Source organism: Sus scrofa, chromosome 8, assembly GCF_000003025.6.
Source record: "Sus scrofa isolate TJ Tabasco breed Duroc chromosome 8, Sscrofa11.1, whole genome shotgun sequence".
NCBI lineage: Eukaryota > Metazoa > Chordata > Mammalia > Artiodactyla > Suidae > Sus > Sus scrofa.
In genome coordinates, this window is record NC_010450.4 from 85,251,773 (window position 1) to 85,275,809 (window position 24,037).

The following is a 24,037-nucleotide window of genomic DNA, read 5'->3' on the forward strand; positions in this document are numbered from 1 at the left end:
TTGTCTTTTTGCTATTTTTTGGACTCTGTGCATATGGAGTTCCAGCTAGGAGTCAAATTGAGCATAGCCACCGTCTACGCCAGAGCACAGCAACGCTGGATCCGAGCCGCGTCTGCATCTACACCACAGCTCACGCAACGCGGATCATTACCCGCTGAGCAGGCAGGACCGAACCGCACCTCATGGTTCCTAGTCGGATTCGTTAACCACTGCGCCACGACGGGAACTCTAAAATGGTGTTTTTTAAAGAGGTTTTCTAGGTTGCTGGCTAAGTTACATTTCGTCCACAGATGGTGGTTGCGCTGGTCTTAATCCATACATGTTAAAGTGTACACATATGATTATGCAGTTTTCTTTCTTCTAAAATTAGATTAACAACTTTTTAAAAGTCAATTGACTCTCCATGTTCTGCGGTTTGATGATTGATTTTGCTTATCTCTCCAAGGTGTTTGAAGGCACTATTTAAAACTTTCAGATTGCATTTTAGTGGCTGAGAAGTTAACATGATGAGCATAACAAAAAATGTGAATCTATAGCAAACATCCATTAGATTTGCATTATCTCTTCCCTCTGGCATATGAAAGCAAAGCCACCTTAAGGTCCACAGGAAAAACTAGGTGGAAGAAAATGAGGAAGAAATCAATGCTGCTATTAACAGCTGAATTCTAAAGAGTAAGATAGACAAGGTAAGGAGTTAACACAAGGTGATTTGGGCTAAAAAATTAATAGGACCAGAGCTGAAGGTAGGGAAGAGAAGCATCCTGTACCCTAAGCAAACATTAGGAAACAGTTCGCGGAGAATTTGTTTTTGTTGTTGAAAGGTTTAATCTGAGTTACTATGAATAAAGAAAAGAGGAGAAGTGAAGAAGCTCCCATGGAAATGGCCAGATGCCTTTCTTTTTATAACTCCTCCAGCTGCTTTGGGAATTCTTGAATCCTTAGAGAGACTTTTTTCCTGCATTTTTCCCAGGAAATAGCAGACAGAGCATTAGCCAGACTGAGTTATAGGCACCATCCTTGGGAAATCTTAGGAGGCCAAGATTCTAGCGGAGTTCAGGGGAGTGGTTGCCACAGTGTGATTGCTCCTTAAAGAATTTATCCATTCTGTCTTTAAGGACAGCTCCATCAACTCGTACATAAATACAGTATGCATTAAAGAATAAAATAGAACCAAAGCCCGGCTAAATATAACCTGTGATAATGACAAGATCAAGCACTCAACTTTTGCTTTTGAATTTAGAGTGTTTATGTACAAATCCTTTTCTCTCTTACATGCAAGAGCCTTATTGTAATGTGGTATCATAAAGTATATCTTTATATATTTTAACTAAATGCATTATTATTTTTGAGTCTTCCTAATTTCTACAAAACAGAAGTTGAAAAACAAAGGAGAGAAAGAGAAGATTTGGTCTTTAGCAACCTCTCCTCCACTTTGAAAGGCTGCACCCTTTGCATCTGGGCTTGTCACATGTTCATGTACTCAGGGATTACCTGAGGACCTTGTGAAATGCAGATTCTAGTTTATGGTCTGGGGCAGGATCTAAGATTCTGCATTTCTGTCAAAATCCTGAGCGATCCCATTGCTGCCAATCCAACAATCTGGCTTTGAGGAGCAGGAAAGGGAGCAATGGCATGGCCCCAGTTGATCCCATCAAATGCTTGGGATGCCCCTGAGATGAGTTCTTCCCAGTCATCTGTTTCCATGTTTCAGCATTTTCATTGTGGCTGCTCGTCTGTAGTTTTATACCTGTTTGAAGGAAAAATAAAATATTGAGCCTAGGCCTGCTTTAGTACTGAGCTAAATGTGAAGCCAGGGAAATGTTGATCCAAAGTACCCACTTCCGGTTATCAGAGGAAGTTCTGGGCATGTAATGTACAGCGTGGTGACTGTAATTAACGGCACCGTATCGCATACTTGAAAGTTGCTAGGAGTTGATCTTCAGTGCTCTCACCACACTCCAAAAAAAGAAAAAAAAAGTCACTAAAATGAGGTGATGGATGTGTTAATTAAGTTGCTTGCAATAATCATTTCACAGTGTATCTGCATATCAAATCATCATGTTGTATACTTTATATATGTAAAATTTTTGTCACTATACCTCAGTAAGGCCGGAAAAATTCTAAAAAAGTTTTTATTTTGGAAAATATCTTTTTTAAGTTGTTGGATTAAATTATTTCTAATGTCTTTGCTATCCCCAAGGCCCCTTGGCTCATAAATGATAGAACACTCTGATGTGAGTTTTCATGATGACAAATGGGATCCTGTCTTTTTTTCTTCTATTTCTTAAATTTCCTGTGTTTTTTTTCTTTTTCTCCCTCTTTAATAAGTTTCTATATTCATTTCCAAAGGACATTGAAAAATATTTCTCTTTTGCTTTAAGGGTAGCATTTAATACTCTTCTGTTCCATTGCTCTTTTTATGAATCTCGATGTGCCTATGAAGGCTACTACTCTGCTGTTACAAAACCTTCCCTAAATGTCTAGCCATGCTTACCCGCCTTATGTTTTATTTTAAAGAAAGGGGGAAAAGCCAAAAATAAAGTCTCATTAAAGTGCCATAAGTTTCTCTTTTTTTAATATAAGATTGTCTGAAGTCCCTGAAACATGATAAGCACCAAACTGTCATGTTATATAGCTCGATTTGTAAAAAGCCATGAAATAAAATATGTGTAAGACAGCTCTTTTAAAAATTAGCTTTTCTTAAGGAGGCAAAATTATTGGCATGGTTAATTCCCTTGAATAAATTTCTGTTTGCTTAATTGAAGCAACTATCAAAAATTCCTTAATGGAATATTTTCCTAAGAATATAGAATCTAAAAGTTCTAGTATGACTAATTCTGTTTTGGACCAGGGCATATATGGACAACTGTAGGGTTTTATTGTTGTCATTGTTGTTGTTGTTGTTTTGTTTTCAACAGCTTTGTGGTTCATTCATTGAAAATACTTTTCTAGACATTGATGGCTAACATGGTTTGTGGCCTGTAAAGCTTACAATCAGAGGTTCCAAAGATAGAGAAGATTTTGTAGCATCCTGATCCAAACTTCCAGGGCACTTAAAACTGACCCTGGAGCCCATGTCATGAGACCAGTTCTGGTCAGCCAGATTCTTTGTATGCTTCTGCATCTTTCCCATGGCCAAAGTTTCCACTGATTTTTAAAAGAATTTCTCAGCAGTTACCAGGAATCTGATTGAATAGACAATACTGGCCACTTCTTAGCCAGATATTTGCATTCCCCAGAGTTTAAACTTAATTATTATATATTTTAACTAAGTGCACTATTACATGGTTGAATTTAGTTATCTTAGGTCTTAGGTCCTGCCCCAGACTGTAAACTAGAATCTGCATTTCACAAGGTCTCAGTGATCCCTAAGTACATGAACATGTGACAAGCCCAGATGCAAAGGTTCAGTCTTTCAAAACAGAGGAGAGATTGGCTAAAGGACCAAATCTTTCCTTTCTCTCCTTTGTTTTTCAGTTTCTGTTTTGTAGAAATGAGGGAGACTCAAAAATAATAATGCATTTAGTTAAACATATAAAAATTTTATTATGTCTTTTTCTCTGTGATATGAGACTAAGGGGGATTTTATTTTCATATTATTCATGGTAGTAGAGTGGTGGGCTGTACCGTGTTCTTTCTGGAATAGATGTCTGAGCTGGCCACAGCCAGGCCCCCGGTACACTGAGGCCTCAGTAGACCTGGGTCCCAGGGTCCTCGGCTGTGCTGACTTCTCCACCATGATGCCACGGTTGGGAGCTGGAGCCCTTTTCCACCAGCCCAGGAGAACTGATCATGCATAACTCTTCCCAACTCCACATCTGTTATCCCAGGTGGTAGCTTGGAGTGGGCCAGGGTGAAGGTGTTTTCACCACCGAAATTGGCACACTCTAGAAGTCATAGCTTCTCTTCCACCCTCAACTTTGGAGAACCGGTTGGTGTTACCTGCACACCATTGTCCTTAAAGACAGAATCCTATCCAGCATGGTTAAAGCCCCTGAATTTCTTTCCCTGTGGTTCCATCCAGTCTGTGCCAATAATGAGCACCTTTTCCTGAAAGTGACAGCAAGTTGCTTTCTGGGGCATCAAAGGAAAATTCACCTTAGGAAGTGGGGACTGTAAAAGCATAACTTTTGATAAGAAGAAGTTGTGAAAATGCCCCTGGTTTCTCTTGTCCCTGTGAATGGAACTTTGCTTTGTGCTCATAGTTTTAAATGGTTCCCTCTCAAGTGTCTGAACTCATTAGCTCCGATTAGCCTGCCTCTTTAAGGCACCCAGGCAGCAAGAATCCCAAGTATAGACTCACTTTAAGCACAGAACATACATGATGCACGATGGAGATACTGCAACTGTTAAGAGTTTTAAGTATTAAGATTCTAAGTTTCAAATGTCTCTTTGAGAGGGTAAATTCCTTAGACATCTGAAAAGAGGTATTTAAAAAGCTTTGAATGGTTTGAAGGAGTAGGAATGTTTTGGCATTTGTTGAATAGTTATAGTTTAAATTGAATTTTCTTGACTGAATACCAGTGTGCATGCCTAGGGATGTGTGTGTGTGTGTGTGTTTGGTGAAAACAGACACAGAGTCTTTGATTAGAAAATGAAAGAGCCATCTCAAAGGCAGCTAGTGCTCCAGTGCAGGTGAAGAGTGTTCCACAACTTGAACAAAAAATTCAGAGTTGGATTTCCAAGTCAGGCCCTGTGAGGTGCAAATCCATGCATGTGTGGAAAGACGCTTTTCAGAAGTCCTGTTAATAGGTTTACTAGGTCTGTTGTACTGGAAAGAAGGGGTTTGGTTTCAAAAGTAATGGTGCTACCCTTCCCTTTCATGATCTTCCACCCACCCATCAGCATTTGCCATTCATGCCATTTTTGAATCATCACTTGCTGATACGGTTCAAATGCAAAGAGGCAACAATGAAGATTTTTTAAAGTTCTACTGCCATGCATAGCCGCCAGAAGTGTTGACTCTATCTATAACCCATCCTATGCATAGAGGTTTCTTTAGCAATTATAATTCTGTTATCACTAAGTTTGTTTATGATTTCATTAGGGAATTGAGTTCCCTCATGCTTTAAGGGAGGTTGCTTCTTCTGAAGATTCTTCTATTTCGAGAGCTGTGCTCTTATGTAAGTCAGATGTAAATAGTACATGTGTTATTTAGCACTAAATGCATTTATAATTATTATATAATATTCAAATTAATATTCTTCTATATTCTTATGACCTTGGGGGATTATTATTCTCAGAGATTAATGTAATCACACATTCAGGAAATTTATATACAAACTTTATTTCTCTGTAAGTATCAAAGTATTTTCTATAAATGCTCAGAAACAAATTAAATGACTCAAGGTTATCTACCGATTATCCCCCCAAAACCTAAAAACCAGAGTTTCCACTGTGGTGCTGTGGGTTAAGAATCTGCAGTGGTTTGAGTAACTGTGGAAGTGTGGGTTCAATCACCAGCCTGGTGCAGTGGGTTAAAGGATCTGGCTTTGCCACAGCTGTGGTGTAGGTTACAGCTGCAGCTCAGATTCAGTCTCTGGCATGGGAACTTCCATATGCCATGGGTACAGCCATAAAGAAAAAAGAAAAGAAAAGAAAACAAAACAAAACGCAAAAACCTTAAAAACCTAGTTTGCTCCAGACTCTAGAAAAGTAGAGTAATGGTAGTACAGCTCTAATTTGCAAATGACTCCTAATTGTTCATCATTCCCATCTAGACCATCTGCAGTCTGTTCTCCAGATAGAATCAGAGTAGTATTTTTATTTTTTTGATCTTTTTAGGGCTGCACCTTCGGCATATGGAGGTTCCCAGGCTAGGGGTCGAATCAGAGCTGTAGCCCCTGGCCTACACCACAGCCACAGCACCTCAGGATCCCAGCTGTGTCTGCAGCCTTTATCACAGCTCACAGCAATTCTGGATCTCTAACCCACTGAGCAAGGCCAGGGATCAAACCTGTGTCCTCATGGATGCTAGTCAGATTCCTTTCCACTGAGCCATGACCGGAACTCCCAGAGTAGTATTTTTAAAGCATGAAAAAGATCATATCCTTTCTTGGCTCAAAACCCTGCAAGAGTTTCCCATTGTAATTAGAATATAGACTTGACTCTACCAGAATTCTCCTTTTCTTTGAATCTACTTCCACTTCTTTCTTCTTTCTTCATCTACTATTTTCAGCCACTCTGGCCTCAGGGCCTTTGCACTTGCTATTGCTTTGGCCTGAAACACTCTTGTTATTTTTCTCTGAGCTGGCTTCTTTTCTTTAGCAGGTCTTAATCAAAGTCACCTGCTCAAAGAAATCCACCTTCACTGTTGCAGGTAAAATGACCCACCCAGTTATCACTTTATTCTATGATCCCATGTTACTTCCATGCATACTTACTAATGTACCTGTTTTGACACTTCCCATCTCTTCTTGTTACTAGAATGTAAGTCCATGAAGTGATTATTCCTTGCTCATCACCGTGTCCTTCACACTTAGAACGACAAAAGATTAACATAGGCAAAGACATGCAGGGACATGGGAGAAAGTCAAGTTCAAGGAATCGTAGGGATCCAGAGTGGCTGGATTTGTAAGTTCATGATATAAACATCACCTCCATCTCTAAAGCGATTCTAGGGCAAAAATCTTAAAAATGCTAACACTGTGAAAGACTAAATGTGAAACACAAGCCTCAGGGGTTGAGGATCATCTGAGGCAGAATTCCTCAAACCTTTGGTTTCAGGATTCCCTTACCTTCTTGAAAGTTATTCAGAATCCCATTTTGTTTATGAAGGTTTTAATAACTAGATGTTTGCCACAGAAAGAAACGAGTGTGATTATAGAATAGCACTGCCATTATCCCATTTTTGCCTGGAGACCAACACATTTCATTGGAGAGCTACATGAAAGCTCCTCCCCACTGTGCCTGTATCCACTCTTTTTTTCCAATGTGTCAAAAAAAAAAAAAAATACTTTGTGGGTTGATTATGTAAATCAATTGATCTCTACCCAGGACTTGGTGATCTTCTGACTGGGATTACAAAAGCCTGGGTTATAAACAATCTCTTAAAAGTATTGAGTGATATCACAATAATTTTGTTTTAAAGCTACCTAGAAATAATTTAGCTTTACAGTGTTGGGACAAATGCCTTTCACTGAGCAACAGATTAATAGACTTTTGCTGGTGTTGATATTACTGTTCTCTGCCTAACGGCTTGTTCATTAACTCATGACTGTGGTCTTAATTGGGGGCTGTTAATACATAAGGAGGGTGTTTTTGAGTCTAGCAATGTGATAAATTGTGTCTGTTTCTATTCCCTGAGGCTAATAGATTTTTGGTTTTTAAAACTCATTAAGCAGCCCTAGGAAAGATAATTGAAGTCACCATCCGTCTGGGCTCAGAAGAGTCGCACCGCCATGGAAGGGGCGCAGACTTCGAAGCAGACCATTTCATGTCTGATCTGCACCTTGGTATTGAAATGGGCAAATTAGGGAGTTCCCTCTTTGCTCAGTGGTAACAAACCTGACTAGTATCATGAGCACATGATATCTGAGTTGAATGCTCTGCGTATTGAAATGTTAATCATGTTCTCCTGTGAGGCTTTGGAATTCATCAAGAATGGGATTCCTGACTTATAATGAACAGTTCTTTAGCAAATTATCAGTTAATATTTTTAGTGTCTATAAAACACATTTTTAGATTCCGTTTTTGCAGTGCAGAGAGACTCTTTATTCTTTAGTTCTGTTTTAAAAATAGCTAAACATGTATTAACACTTAAAAAAAAATCCTTGGTCTTAAACTGTACAGCTCTTTGGGGGTTTGTTTTATTTGCTTTAGGTAAGTGCCTAAGACAAGTCTTGACTCTTAGGTGCAGTGCAAGAAACCTGATGGGGTCTGACCAGGGCTGCCTTGCCCAGCCCTGTAGCTTTTGGGAGGATCCAGAAGTAAAGAGTATGAAAGGCAGAAGTGTTTAATCTCAGAAGACCTCTGTTTCCGCATCTGTTATTTTTAGCAGAGCCTGTATCTTTCAATGACTCTCTGACAAAGGAAGAGACTGTCTAAAGATATTTTTGCTATTCAGTATTTTTTTCACCTGTCTATAATAGATCTTTGTAGTAGTGGGAAAGGGAAATGGAATAAAATGTGGGTAATGGCAGGGATACCCAGAGTTATGTGACTCTGGAGCCACATTTGCAGTCACCATTAACCTAAAGAACCACATGACGCCCATATATGACTGGTAGAATTTAGTATAATGGCACATTCACATAGTGAAATTAGAAGTCTTTAAGAGCCACCAATTAAGCATAAAAAGACCCATGTGAACAGAGAGCTGTGATGTGAGCATCACTGCCTTGGAGAAATGGAAAACCTCTAAGATTAGATGCATCCAAACTAAGAGGGCTTATATTTTTCCTAGTATGACCTCTTTTGGCTTGTAAATCTATAGAATGTTCTTGTGTACATCATTTGCATCATAGGTTTGAACATGTGGAAGATGATCACATTTGCTTACTAAAGATCAAGACAGCGTGTCATACTCAATAATTTTTGGATTATAGTTGCATAGTGCTTAGGCTTCAGAGTAAACTCTACTTTTACTGAAAGAACTACTTGCAGTTTTCCATTTGTAACTGTTTTATCAACGACTTAACTCAAGAGATGGACCCACATGCAAGGGCATTTTTCGACTCTCCAACCACATTAAACTACTATGCTCTGTTGACTATCGTCTTTTCATCTCTTAATCACATGTTTGGGAGATTCCTTAGCTTTGCAATAACTTGCAGATATTAAAAGTTTAGATTGGGCAGGATGTGGTAACTGGGGCAAAGAACGCTTCCTTTGACATCACCTAGAAATAAGCCGAACATTATAAAAATCATGTTTGAAAACATCATCAATCTGTGGAAGTAATAATGACACGAAAAACTAAAACTCCAGAGAAAGGAAGGCCTTTTGAGTTGAGCATCAGGAGCCTATGAGTTTTCCTCTTGAGGCATTTGGGAATCTGGAATAAAGAACAGGTCTTTTCTTGGCTCCAGGGCTCAGAGAAAGAGAAATCAGCAGAGCTTTCGACAGTTGTGTGGCATGAAGTAAGAAGCTGAGACTTCAGGGGCTGCACATCAATGGCTATTTTTTTCTCAGAAGAGACTTGCTGAATCCTGACCTTGGCAGGAGGCTGAAGAACCCGGCCAAAGGCTTATGAAAAGCAGCATGATACCTCCCACTGTTTCACAGTGTTTTAGGAATCCAGGGAAAGGGACCAAAGCCAGGCAGAAACCCCAGCCCTAGAGAGAGTGGTGAATTGACACCGAGGGACTAAAAAGACCATTTTTCACCTGGAGGGTGGGGAGTAGCATTTATAGGTTCTCCCAGTAGCTGGAAGTTTGAGTATCTGTCTTTGCTAAACATAAAGTGGCAGCTGACAGACCAGCACCCAGCAGAGATTTCCGTTTTCATGTGTGGATGAAATGACAAATTTAGAGACCAGAGGGAACTCAAACCCTGGCTAGTCTGTCTCCAAAGACATTTGCAGCTGTGCGAGCCACTGTATAAAAGAACTAGGCTGAGACATCTCAGAATCTCTGGCATCCTTTCAGGGTTGAGGGGTAAGACCAGCCAATCTCTCTCTACAGAAAGTTCTGGATGGCCATACCCTACAACACATGTAGACAGGTGTCTTACTTTGCTAAGGCTGCCACAACAAAGCACCACAGACTGGGGAGATGAAGCAATGCAAGTGTATTTGCTCACAGTTCTGGACTCTGGAAGTCCAAGGTCAAGGTGTTGGAAGGGATGAGTTCTTCTGAGGCTTCTCTCCTCGGCATAGCCACCCGCCCACTGCCTCGTCACATGATCATCCCTTTGGGTTGCACCCTGGTCTCTCTTCCTCTTCTTATCAGGATACCAGTCCTATTGCATTAGCGCCCCACCTTTGTGGCCTCGTTGTAGCTTAAATACCCTATGTCCAATTATAGTCACCTTCTGAGTTACTCATGGTTAGGTTTTCAATATATGAACTTGAAGTTGGGGGTGAGGGAGTGGGGTTTGAGGATAGAGGGGTGGGGAGAATGGAGATTCAGCCTGTAACATCAAGCCTTACCAAAATTCCAGCCCAGCTCTGTCCCCGATCAATTCCCATCCCCATGACATGATATAACAAAGCATAACAAAGGAGAGGGCATCTCTGAAAGAAAATATTATCTGGAGCTTTTACAGATGTTTGACATTAAAAGAAAATCACTAAATACCTTCATGACCAAAGGAATAAACTCAGCTCTTATTTAGACACGTTTATGTGCAAATGAGTATCTGGCATTCCTATGTGGGACCTGTTTCACTCATAAGCACTTTAGGCCAGACTTCTCAAACTTTAACGTGCGTATGAATTACCTGGGAGCCTTGATGAAATGAAGACTCTGATTCTGTGTGTCTGGAATGAGCCTGAGAGTCTGCATTTCTCTAACAAGCAACGAATCCAGCTCCAGTTCTGTCACAGTCAGGTTTCCATATGTTTGAAGATTAAGGCAATTCTGTTATCTCATTCCAAGTGGAACCAATCAATGTGATGATATGTGTTTTAATTTGAGATACAGAGAGAATTAGAGAACATTTTTATTAGGGGAAAAAAAAAAAAAGGTGTGTTTCCCTGACATTCAGTATCAGAGACCTTAGCTAACATGACAGGAGTCTTCAGAAAGGATCTGGGCTTTCTTCTCTGCCTGGGGGTGTTCCTCTATTATTATCAACACCTTCCCCTCTGCCTTCCAGCTAAGACCTTCTGGGGGAAGGTTGCCCCTTTCTCACTGACCAGTGAGGTCCAGTCTGGACACCCTGGTACACAGCGTTATGGCTGCCTGGCTTCCCCTTCTCTGGGTCTGGACACCCAACAATATCCTAGCATTACCCACCTATGCATAATAGAGCAATCAGCACCTTCCTTTGCTGCTCCAGACAGCCGTCCACAGGCTCCTTGTAATAAAAAGGAATTCTTTGTGGATTGGCATGCTATATTCAACCACGGCGGTGGTCGCCCAACCACCCTCTTGCTTTGGCACAATTAAAAGTTATGAACTCGTCTCTAAGGATTTGACGAAGTGTCCCTCACTAGATGCTACCTAATTTTCCTTTTTTCTTTTTTTTTTTTTTCAGGGTAAATTTAGTATGTAGAATGTTGAGCTGATAAAGTTGATTGAGAGGGAAATGACTTTGTTTTACAGGAACCTTAAGAAAAATTCAAGACGGAAGATATAGTTTTCTACATGGCCACTCCTAGTAATTGATCTTTCTTGTTTTATTTGATGTCATAAAAATATAGATAAAACAAAGTTATAAGAACTTTAAATGCGTAGTCAAGCAGACATTCTTATGTTCCAGGAAGGGACAGGGAGGGGTATGGTGAAGAAAAACAGGGAGAAGAACTGCTAATAAGACCAAAAAAGGGAAAATGAATTCCTAAGGAAGGGTCGGAAATCTCAGGAGGCTTGACATTGCCGATGAACTGGAATATTCCAGATGCTCCAGTGACAGCCATTGCACCACCCTTTTCTCAGCAAGAGGTCTCATCCGTATCTGTCAGGGGTGTATTTGATTTTTCAGTGACATATTTCTCCCTCAGGCCCTATCTCCTTGTCTCTGCTTCCTCCCTTCTTTCCCCTGTATCTCTTCCTGCCTCTTTTCTTCTTCTTTCTTTTTCTCCCTTCCCCGTCTTTTCATTCCCTTTCTCTCTCACGTTCTCCCTTCTTCCCTCTCTGTGTCAAGTACTGTTCTCAGGGCTGAAAAGATGTCATACTTACAACAGCCTATGGGGTCTGTTATTAACCCCATGTGGAGAATAACCTACAGAAGGGCAGAAGGTTGCTGGTGTAGAGAGGTTAAATCATTCTCCCAACGTGACTCTGGGCAGAGTTGGGATGATTCCAGGGGCTCTGGTCATGTCACTCCTCTGCTCGGATGCCTTGCTGACTTTTCCATTGCCTGCACATTGCTTACAGCTCCAATTCCATAGCATCATTGATGGACCTCTACAGCAAACGGCCCCCAACCTCTCTCCCCAAACACATCTGACATCCCTGGAGGACCTCATGTTATAATATCATCCCAATACTCACTCTTTGGAACACAGATGGGCTTTTACAGCTCCATGCCACATGCCTGATACCTGACACCCTGCTTGCTTTGTCACATCCTTCTTTGCCTAAAACTCCTACTCGTTTTTTCAAAGCCCAGACCACCTCTTCTGTGAAGCCTTTTGCTTCAGACACTTACAGGCTGAATGAGTTTCTTCACTCTGAATGCCCATAGGAAAATAAATGCTCCCATTTCTATCGTAGAACTTACTACATTGTCCTGAATTATTTGTTACTCCTGCGCACTAAACTCTGACGTCCCAAAGAGAAGTAATGGGACCTTATTCACACACACCCCCCCAAGAAAACCATCATGGATGTGTAATCCATATACTATAACATCAGTAGTATTGACCTTAAATATAAAAGTTTTAGAACCATGCATATATACTGATTTAAGCAAAAATTTCCTATAGAAATCTGACTTAATACAGTTAAAAACTGGTTCATAACTTTGTCCTTCACTTTCTCCAAATCAGGATTTCTGCTGGTGATTTAAACATGCCATGATTTAGGAAAGTGCGACGTATGTGTACTTTTCAAAAATACATCTTTTATATAAAGCGAAGTTCCTTCTCTCTTTCTCCTTCTCACAAGCACACCCACACACACACACACACCCAGCCACACTGGATCCATAAATATCTTTAGATTTTTCCATAGTATACAACTTTGGGTCAAGAATCTTTTTTTTTCTATATAATTTATTCATATTTATAAGAAATAAATGTTCTGCTGATAAAAGCTATATAAATTTAGGAGTTTAACAGCTGTATTACAGGAATTGTCAGTATTATTCTACTGTTGTCCAGTGTTAAATCACATAGTATATACACATGCACACACTTTATATAGTCCTCTATATGTTTACCAGTTTCTGACCATTTTCACTTTATTTCTAAATTGAAGCATATCCCTTTATATAGTGTTATTTGGATGTCAAGTATTTTCTGAAAATGATGTAGGGATACACATACATATACATGTGTGTATGGGTTATATATGTGAATATTCACTATATGTGTATTTCATTCTGGTATATATATATGTGTGTGTGTATAGTGTGTGTATATCCTACACCATGTATATAGTCTCTCTCTCTCTCTATATATATATATGTATGTGTATATATATATGTATGTGTATATATATATATGTATGTATATATATATGTGTATGTGTATATATATATATGTATATATATATATACACATACACACACACTACACACGTACTGTATATAGTCTGCGTGTCTACACACACACACACACACACACGCACACACACTATACGGTCCATTACAATTCACTATGTATTAATATATAGTTTCCTAGTTTCCTTACCCTTTGAGGCCAACTAACTATTTGCAGATAATGAGACTGAATGTTGCATCTGAACATTCTGGACCGAAGATTGTTAATGCAGCTCCCAAACTGGAAATGCTCTTAGCAGATGAGTGCTCTGCCCTGACATCCTGCGTTGAGTGTGTCCTGAAAATTGTGTTGTTTACTCTGTTGGGATCTCTCCTGTCATTTATCTTGTGTTCTGGTGAACAATTTTGAGCCTTAACGACTGACAAATTGCATACGTGATGATGCCGGGTCTGTCATAAACAGTGAAAGTGGTACGATTGTCATGCTGCACCTCCAAAGGGATTTTGTTAGAATGTCCCCCTAAAATGTTGGCCCATTATATGTTCTTGGGTTCCTCTCTGCCATCCCTCCTCCCAGCTCTCTGGTCTCCAATGAAATGGTGTTCTTAGGTATTGTTCTGTATTCATTTACCTTGTTTATCTCATCCTGACTTCAAATTAAGGTATACTAGATTTAGGTTTTACGTTTTCTTCTTGCTTTTATTCGCGTTTCCTTAAGTGAGAAAGAGAATTATGATTTCTTTTTATCTGAATTTTTTTCTTAAAAAGGGAACCATAGACTCAGTCGCTACACATTAGAATCATTATTAGGGCACAGGAAAGAACACAGATGGTTTGAAAGGCCCTCAGGTCATTCTAATGTCCAGCCAGGATTGAGGACCACTACTCAGTAGGAGACATAATGTCTACTTATTATCTGTGGGGTTGATTTTTCACTGGGAATACATTTTAAACATATGAAGAGCTTCCCCCAGTGACTATTTATTTTACACTGTTTTCTTCTCCCACAATTGAGAACTCGTTTTCAAATGAATCTAGATAATGGTATCTCACAATTTAGCCCAGAATTTTCAAGCAGGAGGGATATATCCTAAAAGGACCGTGAGTTCTGGTGCCCAAGCAGAGATAAATATTTATTAGACATGCATGGGATGATTTCCTGTATGCCAGCTCTGTCCTTTTCCTTAACTGTTGAACGAGGGTTGCTTTTCAGGGAAATTAAATGATTCAAGAGTTCCCTTGTGGTTCAGCAGATTAAGGATCCATCGTTGTCACTGCAGTGGCTTGGTTCACTGTGTGGGGCAGGTTCGATCCCTGGCCCTGGAACTTCCACCTGCCCTGGGTTCAGCCCAAAAAAAAAAAAAAAAAAAAAAAAGAGAGAGAGAGAGAGAGAGAGAGAATGATTCACCCATAGCCCAGATATCTCTGTATTTGACAAGAAGTGATGGGGTGAGGGTGCCGGCAGCTCTCTCTACTTAGGAACATCAGAGAATTCAGGAACTGTAAAAGGACAGCTTCGTTGTTGCCCACAGCAGATGTTGTACACAGCTACCTCCAGTAATGATTCACCACAGAGTCTGAATAGCTGCCAGATGCAGGAAAATGAAACCCAGCACCCGTGTGAAGCGTCTGCACTGGTTTCTACTCCAAAGTCATACAGAAAATGTTTGTTTTTCTCCATAGGTTCGAACCAGTGTCCTACCTGAACATAAGGATCCCCTGCCAGAGGTTGGGGTAAGTGTTTCTTACATTTCCAAAAGGCATACACATCGCTTCTAAGCTAATCATTTGGATTCTCTGGCCTCCTGCCTGGTAGCTGCTGAATAAAATTGAGTTAAATTAATAGGGTGTGACTATACAAGGAGGCACCATCACATATTTGCTGAATTGCATGGAATACTTGTCTCCTGAAAATCGTCCTCAAGTGAATTCATACTTCGTTCAGCTGGCGAGAGATGAATCCAGAAATTGCCCTGCAGGTAACTGAGATGTGATTGGGAGCCAGCATTCCTGGACCAAGAGGAGGCTGGGAAATTGCAGATGTGAGCTCTGCTGCTTCAGCCAGGAGGCAGAGGACTAACCAGCCGTGGGACTGGGATGTTTTCTGTTTCCTGCCGCTGGAACACTGTGGCGCAGGTCAAAACAGAAGCAGCCACAAAAGTGCAGCCCAGTGTTAGAAAATCCAGCTGAGGTTTTCCTGCTCCATCTGAACCCCTGCATCTCCAGCTTTTAGAAGCTGGGAGGGCACCAAGTGATTTTGCTTAGACTAAATTAGAGTAGGCGGTAGAAGTTCCTGAAAAGAGCCCAACAGGTCCCTGGGACTTTGCATTCAGAAAGGAGGGAAGCCTCCAGAAATATGTTGTGTCTAAGAGGCTCTCTGACTGAGGCAACCAAAAGGCCTATTTGAAATGCCCTGAAATCCTACAGGCAATTGGCAACCTTCTTCCGGTGGGTGGGTGTGGGGAGCCCTGGACTAGTTATCCTTCATTTCCCCCGCTGGCAACAGGCTCCATACCAACCTGCCAGGGGAGCCCTCCAGAAGGAGGGCGTTGATTTGACTGAGAAGTCGGCCACCTCCGCTTCTGTTAGTGAAGGCAAAGGAGTGGGGCGCTTGGTGCTCCCTCACGATAAACAAGGCTTCTGCTTTCTTCCCTGGTTGGGGTGAATGACTCTTTGACTCAAGGGAATCTTCATTCTTCAATCTTTCTTTTCTGCCAGTCCTTTCAGCCTCACCAAACTTGACTGTGTGGGCTTCCTTAGGTTTTCCCAAGGTACCAGCGAGTCTTTCCAGCCTCAGGCCTCCCTCCCGACAGGCCACAGGCCCCTCTTCCTGTCCAGCCGCTACCCCCCACTGGCCCTTTGCTCCCAGTTCAGAGCTCAGGTCGCAGGGCTGAGGATTGCTTACCATCCTCCTTCAAACTAGAACTTTCATTGCAAGCTGTCATCACACCTTTGATGATTCCTTTATAAAATGTAAGGTCTTTTGAAATCTATAACTCCTTAAAATAATTTTAAAAAAATCAATAGTTTTATAATCCCATAAAAACCTTTTTCCCTCCTACCCCAGCCTTGCCCCTCTTCTCTTCCCTTGCCCCATCCCTACCGGTACACTAATTTGTTCTCTATATCTGTGGATCTGCTTCTTTTTTATGTTCACTAGTTTGCTGCTTTTTTTGTTTTTTGTTTTTGTCTTTTTAGGGGCTTACCCATGGCATATGAAGGTTCCCAGGCTAGGGGTCAAATCAGAGCCATAGCTGCCAGCCTACACCACAGCCACAGCAACACAGGATCCAAGCCGTGCCAGCAACCTATACCACAGTTCACAGCAGTGCTAGATCCTTAACCCACTGAGCGAGGCCAGGGGTTGTACCTGCGTCATTATAGATGCTAGTTAGCTTCTTTTCTGCTGAGCCACGATGGGAACTCCTGTTTTTTGTTGTTGTTGTTGTTCGTTTGTTTTTAAAATTCCACATGTAAGTGATATCATGCAGTGTTGGTCTTTGTCTCATTTCCTGTAGCGTAGTACCCTCCAAGTCCCTTCATCTTTCTGCAAATGGCAACAAAAAAAAGTAAAAAATGAAATTTATGACTCTTAATAAGTTAATTATTTAAAAAAAATTTCCATTTATTTTTTGAAGCTCAAGGAAGATGAGCTGGTTTAATTTTTTCTCCTGTCACTACTCACTACCACAACTGCTTTGTGTTAAATCCCCTTACTTGAGATTTTAATGACGTCTTGGCTTGGCCTAACTGTATACATTTCCCCCTTTTGTTGCTCATTCGGTTCCTGAATAGAATACATCTTTATTCATTTTGAAGCTGAAACTGATAGCACTTATGAGTGGAACCCAGCCAGAACCCAGATTGGGACTTGAACCCACAGGCCGGGACCCAAACTCAGCCAAAACCTAGATTGGGACTTGAACCCATGGTTATTTAAATGAGAATCACTCACCCAGGATCTGGACTTACTGAGGTTCAGATTCTTTGTGCCTCTGCACAGAAGGAATTCAGTGAGAGACAAAGTGATAGGCAAGAAATAGGTGTGCTTGTGAGAGATGCAAGCAGGCAGGCAAGGAAGCTCTACCCTGAGGATTAGGTGGGCTACAATTTTATAATCCAGGAGAAGTGGGGGTGGAAAAAGACTGCCTCTTCCTCTTTCTTCAAGTAGTAACTCCACCTTTGTATCTGACCCTATAATGTCAAACTAGGACTGTCATGGTGCTTATTCAAAATGGCAGAAGGGTGGTCCTTAAACCCCTGCCCTTGGTCTGAACCTGAATGCAGGCCTCTCCCCATCCCTCACCCAATGACCTGAGGCATATCTCACGCCCCCACTTGTCAAACTGCCTGCCTCTTTCTGATGGTCCTCTTGAGCAATTCTTAACTTATAGTGATCTCCCAAACTTCCCTAGGTTTCCATCTTTATCTATGGTCCTTTATTGGGACTTCTGCAACTACCCATGTAACTATCCTACTCCATCCCTATCAAAACTTGAGTCTTTTCTCTGATTTTAAATTATTTTCTCCCATCCTGTCCTTCACTACTTCTTACTATAGGCTACAGACTTCTTTGTGCCTCTAGATGAGGTGGAGGGGGCCGTGGTCCGTTATCATGTGCATCCTTCCCTTTCCTCCTCTCATCGCTCAGTTACTCAGGAGGAAAGAGAGGGAGGAGGGTCTTCCTTTGCTTGTCCACCATGAGGGTGTGGTTACCTTTATGCTGGTTTAATGCTTCTCAGCCTAACACTGCACATCAGAGTCCTTTTTGTGAAAGTAAAATGCCAGCTGTCCCATAAGCACACATGGAGCTATTTCCGGAGGCCTTAGAGGCCCCTTCCTATTGTATATGTTCCCACTATGGGGGATCTTCTTCTGAAGGAACCATCTCTCTGCTGACCCTTTCTACAAGCCCCAGCAGCACTGGGTACTAGATAGTCAATTATTCTCAAAGGAGACACAATCATCAGTTCCCAGTGGCAGTAAAGATGGTTTGGGCACATCCAATCTCCATAAGTCTCTTTTTGGGTCCAGACTCCCTTGACTTTGGCTTTAGGTTTGAGGATAGAGGTGTCTCCTTGAGGGTAATGACACAGAGATTCACCTCATATCTTAAATTATATCCTCCCCATATTCTGACCTTCTCTCTCTTCCAACATTATATTAACTGGCTGTATCGTGATTACTAATAGGCCAGTTTCTCTAAACTGGCTCCTCTTTAGGCACTATGATGAGGTTCTCTGAACTTATCATGTGGTGGTGCATTTTGTATCTTGTGTCCTCATCTTTGACAAAGACTCGGCTATACTTCCTGGATCAAAAGAAACTTCTTAATAGACATCCTGTGACATGCCTATTGTATCAGTTAGGAGTGCATTCAGAAGCAAGTAACTGGATGAGTAGTGGCTTAAAGGAAACACCTGCTTTATCTCATGTTACAAAACGTCATGGGGGAAATTGTCCAAGGCTGCAGCTACTCAAAAATAACTTTTAGGTACTGGGCTCTATCCATTGTCTTGCTTCTCCTTTCTTAAAGTATTGTCCAATCTGACCATTATACCTTCAGGTATCACATTCCAGATTGAAAAGGCTCAGATCAACTGATCCTGTTCTTTCAATTCTGGATGACAGTAACTTACTGGGAAAAATTAATTGATACACAGTCATGCCTCTATAACTTTGGAGATTAGTCCCAGCACCCCCCTCAGGTATCAAAATCCATACTAAAATCCCTTACAAGTGGGCACTCCATATTAGTGGGTTCCATATTTGTGGGTTCTGCATCCATGGGCCATCTTCACTGCCACTTACTTATCACTGAGAAGAGTGGGGTCCCTGGGTAGAAGGGAATCTAAGTGCAATTCCGATTTAAGCAAAATCAGGATGCTAGTAGGAATGAAAGGTGGGCAGAATGGGTATTAGGTATCAGTAGTGTTATTGTACTCTTACTAGATCTTAAACTCTGTGATAGCAAAAGTCATGTCTATTTTGTTCACTCTATTAGATCTAGCTCTGTGCCTGTAAATGACAAAATCATGATATATGAATTGAATGCATTTGAAGCATACCGTGATTTTGATTTGCCAGTCATGTTTTTAGAACCACCAGAATAATAAAAAGAGGAGTGTCTAAAGATAATTGCATAATATGACACATTTTAAAACACATCAGAAGTCAACAAAATGACAATTATATTACTGAACTCCATCTCAGGCAGGTAAGAATGAGCCTAAATAAGAACAAGTCAGCACACCTTGGCTTTCTAACACCCTCAGAGTGCATGATATTCTGGAAAGAAACAAATGGCTACTCCTTGAGCAGCTCTGAAGGACCACTGGTTAATACCCATCTCATCACTCCTCAAAATATTTCTTTGGACACTGAAAATATTATTGAGGGTTTAAGTACTTGGCCAAGAACATAGAACTGGTAATGGCTCTGCCATTAAAATGTGCCAAGGACTCTAACTGCTAAGTACTCCAATTAAAAAAAAAATGAGCTTGTCTCTTACTACAAATCATTCAAATATATTCTATACATTTTTAAAGCAGCATCTGTTAGATGCACACACACCTTTGTTAATGGCTTAGTCAACAAATACCAGTCTGTGCTCTGAGTCCTTTGGAGGTATATTCATAGTAAAGATGTAATTTTATAATACATGGCTTTATCCTAAAGTTCTTTTTAATATTTTCTTTGGATTGTTGATCAAGTTGTAATTGGTTTCCTCTCAGTTGTTGTTGTTGTTGTTTTTCTTTCTGATGTATTTGTTTCAGCACAAATAATTCTTTTACTCTCTGTCCTTTCCTATGGGGTGGGAAACCATGCAACCACATCTGGTAGGTTTGAGAGTATAGAAGTGTGAAAAAGGACCTGACCTGTAAGACATGTGGAGGAGATGTTGTCTCACAATATCAACTTTGGCTCTTCAAAGACCTTTTACAACTTAAAAAACCTCCCATAATACATATATAACGTTATGAGACTAGGTCAGTATATTATGGATATCTTCATTTATCCTCAAAACCGGCACTGTCTAGCAGAAATATAATGCATGCCACATATGTAATTTAAAATTTTCTAGTAGCCTATGCTTTTCTTTTTCTTTTTCTTTTTCTTTTTTTGTCTTTTGGGGGCTGTACCCATGGCATATGGAGGTTCCCAGACTAAGGATCTAATCGGAGCCTTAGCCACCGGCCTACACCACAGCCACAGAAACCCCAGATCCGAGCCGCACGGCAACTCCAGATCCTTAACCCACTGAGTGAGGCAAGGGATCGAGCCCACAACCTCATGGTTCCTAGTCAGATTCGTTTCCACTACGCCATGACGGGAACTCCCCTATGCTTTTAAAAGAGTAAAAAGGAGCAGACAAAATTGATTTCAGTATTTTATTAAACTCAATGTATGCAAACTATTATCAAAATGTAATCAATAGAAAAATCATTAATAATCTATTTCACACTCCTTTTTTTCATATCATATCCTATAAACTGATGTGTAGTTAAGCTTCAAACACATCTCAGTTCACGGTGGCCACAGACTAGCATTCAAGCTGGATAATGAAGCTCTGGACCATACTTGGAAAAACTTGGGAGATCCATGCAAGTTGTAGTATAACGGAAATCTATACTTTGAATAAAAGCTTTGTGAGAGGTACATAGATGATGGAGACTTGCATCGTGTATGGGGAGTACTTCCTCCAGGTCCTTACGTGGTAGTAGTACCAGGGGATCAGACTTTATGGAGCTATGCAGCCCTGGTGAGCATTCTGGATATCTGTGACAGGTGCAGCGTCCCCGACAGGGCTCACCGGATGAACTCTTTATTTGCATGCTCCCCATAGAGTAGGGCCAAAAATTGAGGCAGAAGCCTAACTTTTGCCACACTGCTTGATATCATTCTCCGGCCAGGTGAGTGATTGAAATCAAGCATAAAGCAATTTAATGATCATCAGCTTTGGGTGCTTGCACCCGAATAATCATTGTGAGTGTTGTATCCTCATGAGCAGCCCAAAAGGTCAAAGCTGCAGGTTGTGCCAGCCAAGAGCCTGTCAGAGGAAAGGGAATTGCCGCCTGTCTGGGAAATGAGGCACAGCATGATGGGGATGAAAGAATTCTGGACTGCAAGCAGGAAACCTGCATTCCGAGTTGACCTCTGCATGTTAACTTGTTCCGTGACAACGTGTAAGCCAGTTAACGCCTATGGGCCTATTTCTTCATCTACAGACCAGGTCTTAACAAGTTTTCACAGTTTTTTATTTGATCCTGACATTTTCTGGGCTCTGATAAACATTCCATGTGATTTAATAAAAAGTCGAGCTATAAGGAATCGTGTACTCATCACTAATCGCTGTAAAGGACCAATAACTTTCATATCTTTTCTCCCTAGTAGAAAGAATAGCAGTACAAATTTAGTAAAATTTATTCTAATTTATATTTTCCCGAAATCTAATTTTTAAACATATATTTTCCTTTTTGATAATCAGGATTGCCCATAGACTTTTTCTTTAAATACTGTCTTTTCCAAAATGTATTTGCTTATTTTTATTTTGTTTTTGTTTTCAAGCTTTTTTTTTCTATTTTTAAAGTTTTACTGAAGTATAGTTGATTTAAAATGTTATAATAATGTCTGCTGTACAGTATTTAAAATGGACTTATATTTAAGTCAGCTGACTTCTGGGTAGACTTTCCTTAATCACGATGCAAGCTAGTTTATGCAGTGCTTCCTATTTTCCTAGCAATGTACTAAATACTTTGCCTGGATCTTATAGCTATGCTATGAGAATTCGTTATCATATACAAAATTTTCATCCGGAAACTAAGGCTGAGGGTGGTGGAATAACTTGTTCAAGACCACTGTTTGTGAGAGAGGAGACAGAAAAAAAGGTGCTGACAGTGGACAGCCAACCTAGGGGCTGGGAGAAGCGATTTAATTGCCCAGATTTCCATTTTTGGACATAATCATTGATTTAGAACTACGCTTCAGATTTCCAGCTCTAGTGACACTTACATTTTTTAAAAACTTTCTCCCTGGTACTGGAACTCCGAGTTTAAAACCTTTAGGATGAGAATTTTGGACGCAACACTGAAGGAGAGATGAAAATATTTTCCTTGAGTTATATCTGGAATATAAACACATTTAAAAATAATTCTCTTAAATTCTATATTAATGATTAAGGTGACAGTAAAGATAAAATAACTCTGTATTAAGTTATTCTTTTACATTAGCACTGTGTGCTACTTTCCCTCCATGGGAATTAAGATTTCAGAAATAGCAAAGCCTGTTTTCCCTCTACCTCATTCTTTTGTCAGGAGACCAGTGAATATTCATGTAAATTAATGATGTGTTTTCCAAAATAGGGGATGTAGAGAGAGGGACCTTGTTTTATTTATATTGAAGTAAAACAAACACATTAAAAACCTTCTAGAAAGTCAACATATAGGCAAATCCATTGTTAGCTACTGTAATGTGAAACAATTATATATACTGTCTTTAAATTGGGGGATTTTATTAATGCATTTTATGCAACTTGTAGTCCCAATGTACAGTTATTTTTAGAATAAATAAGGGAATATTTATATCTAAATAACAGTTCCTTTAGTTTGACACATTTTCTTTATGTAATGCTATCATGTCATTACTTAAATTTGTTTGTAACGGGCTGTGTGATTTCTGTAAGCTCTCTTATTATCCTTGAAGATTAAGCATGTGGCTGACAGTTGTGATGGAAAAGATTGACGCACAGGCATTATTTTTGGCACACTGCAAGCACTCATGGTGTAGCTGTAGCTCTGGGTGCTGGGCTGAGCTGGAAGATAGACCATCCAAGGTCATGCTTCCACAGGAGCCCTTGGTCTGGTGGGCAGGAGGGACATTCAGTGGCTTGTGGTCACAGACTACTTGCAGCTGTGCCTCCTGGTGTGTCTGTAGCACGTGTCTGAAAATAGTCACTCCACCTGTCTCTCCCTGCAGCATTCTAGTCTGGGACATCTGCTGCTTTTATTGCCGAAAAGACCACAGTATCATTTATGGCATGTGCAATTTGTTTTCTTAATTCTAATACCATCCATACTTTCAAAATCTCCAAAGGCAAAGAGAAGAAATAACTTGAAATTGTGGGACACCATGACGTTTCTGATAGGTTAAGAATTTTCTTCGAGTGAGGATAATGAATTTAAATTAAAACCCCTAATTACGAGTGAAAGAGGAAGCCAGACATCTCTCTAAAATACAAAATGCTAAAGTGAAATTCACGACCACAGTATACAATCTGCAAGCTAAAAGATTGTTTTGATTTCTTACAGTTCAGTAAATTATAGTAGTTTATAAATATCTGCAGAAGGAGCATTTCTCCTTTATGTAATAGAATAACTTACTTGAAAGCTAGTGTCTATGCTATTCATTCATTCATTTATTGTCAGTAACTATTTATCACACACCTAATGTGTGTTAGGCGGTAGGGGTTTATCAGGAAACAAAGCTTGTTGTGGAAGTTCAAATGTCAAGTTTTTTTTTGGGGAGGGGACAAATTAAGGCACTAAAATACATAGTATTTAAGCAAAAATAGAAAAAAATACAACAGGATAAGAAATCAAGGCTAGCAGCGTCAGTGTCAGGGAGGCACCCTCTTTTACATGGGGGTGTTCTCGAGGGTGTCTGATGAGGTGGCATAAGTAACTTTTGCCCACCTGGATCTCTGCTAGACTCTCTCTGCCCCTTGCTGAAAAGTCACCTTCAATTTCTGCAGGCTTTGTTCAGACAGCTC

The 24,037-nt window shown here is 40.4% G+C and overlaps 1 protein-coding gene across 11 annotated transcripts in view; it reads left to right on the forward strand.

The window, feature by feature from the left end:
* The window catches only part of INPP4B (inositol polyphosphate-4-phosphatase type II B), a 743,160-nt gene that overhangs the window by 439,732 nt on the left and 279,391 nt on the right, over nt 1–24,037 (forward strand). For all 11 annotated transcript variants that reach the window (XM_003129178.6, XM_021100667.1, XM_021100673.1 and 8 more), the window contains one exon: nt 14,953–15,003. In XM_003129178.6, the coding sequence (XP_003129226.3) occupies nt 14,953–15,003 (51 nt within the window). The remainder of the gene's footprint in view (nt 1–14,952; nt 15,004–24,037) is intronic.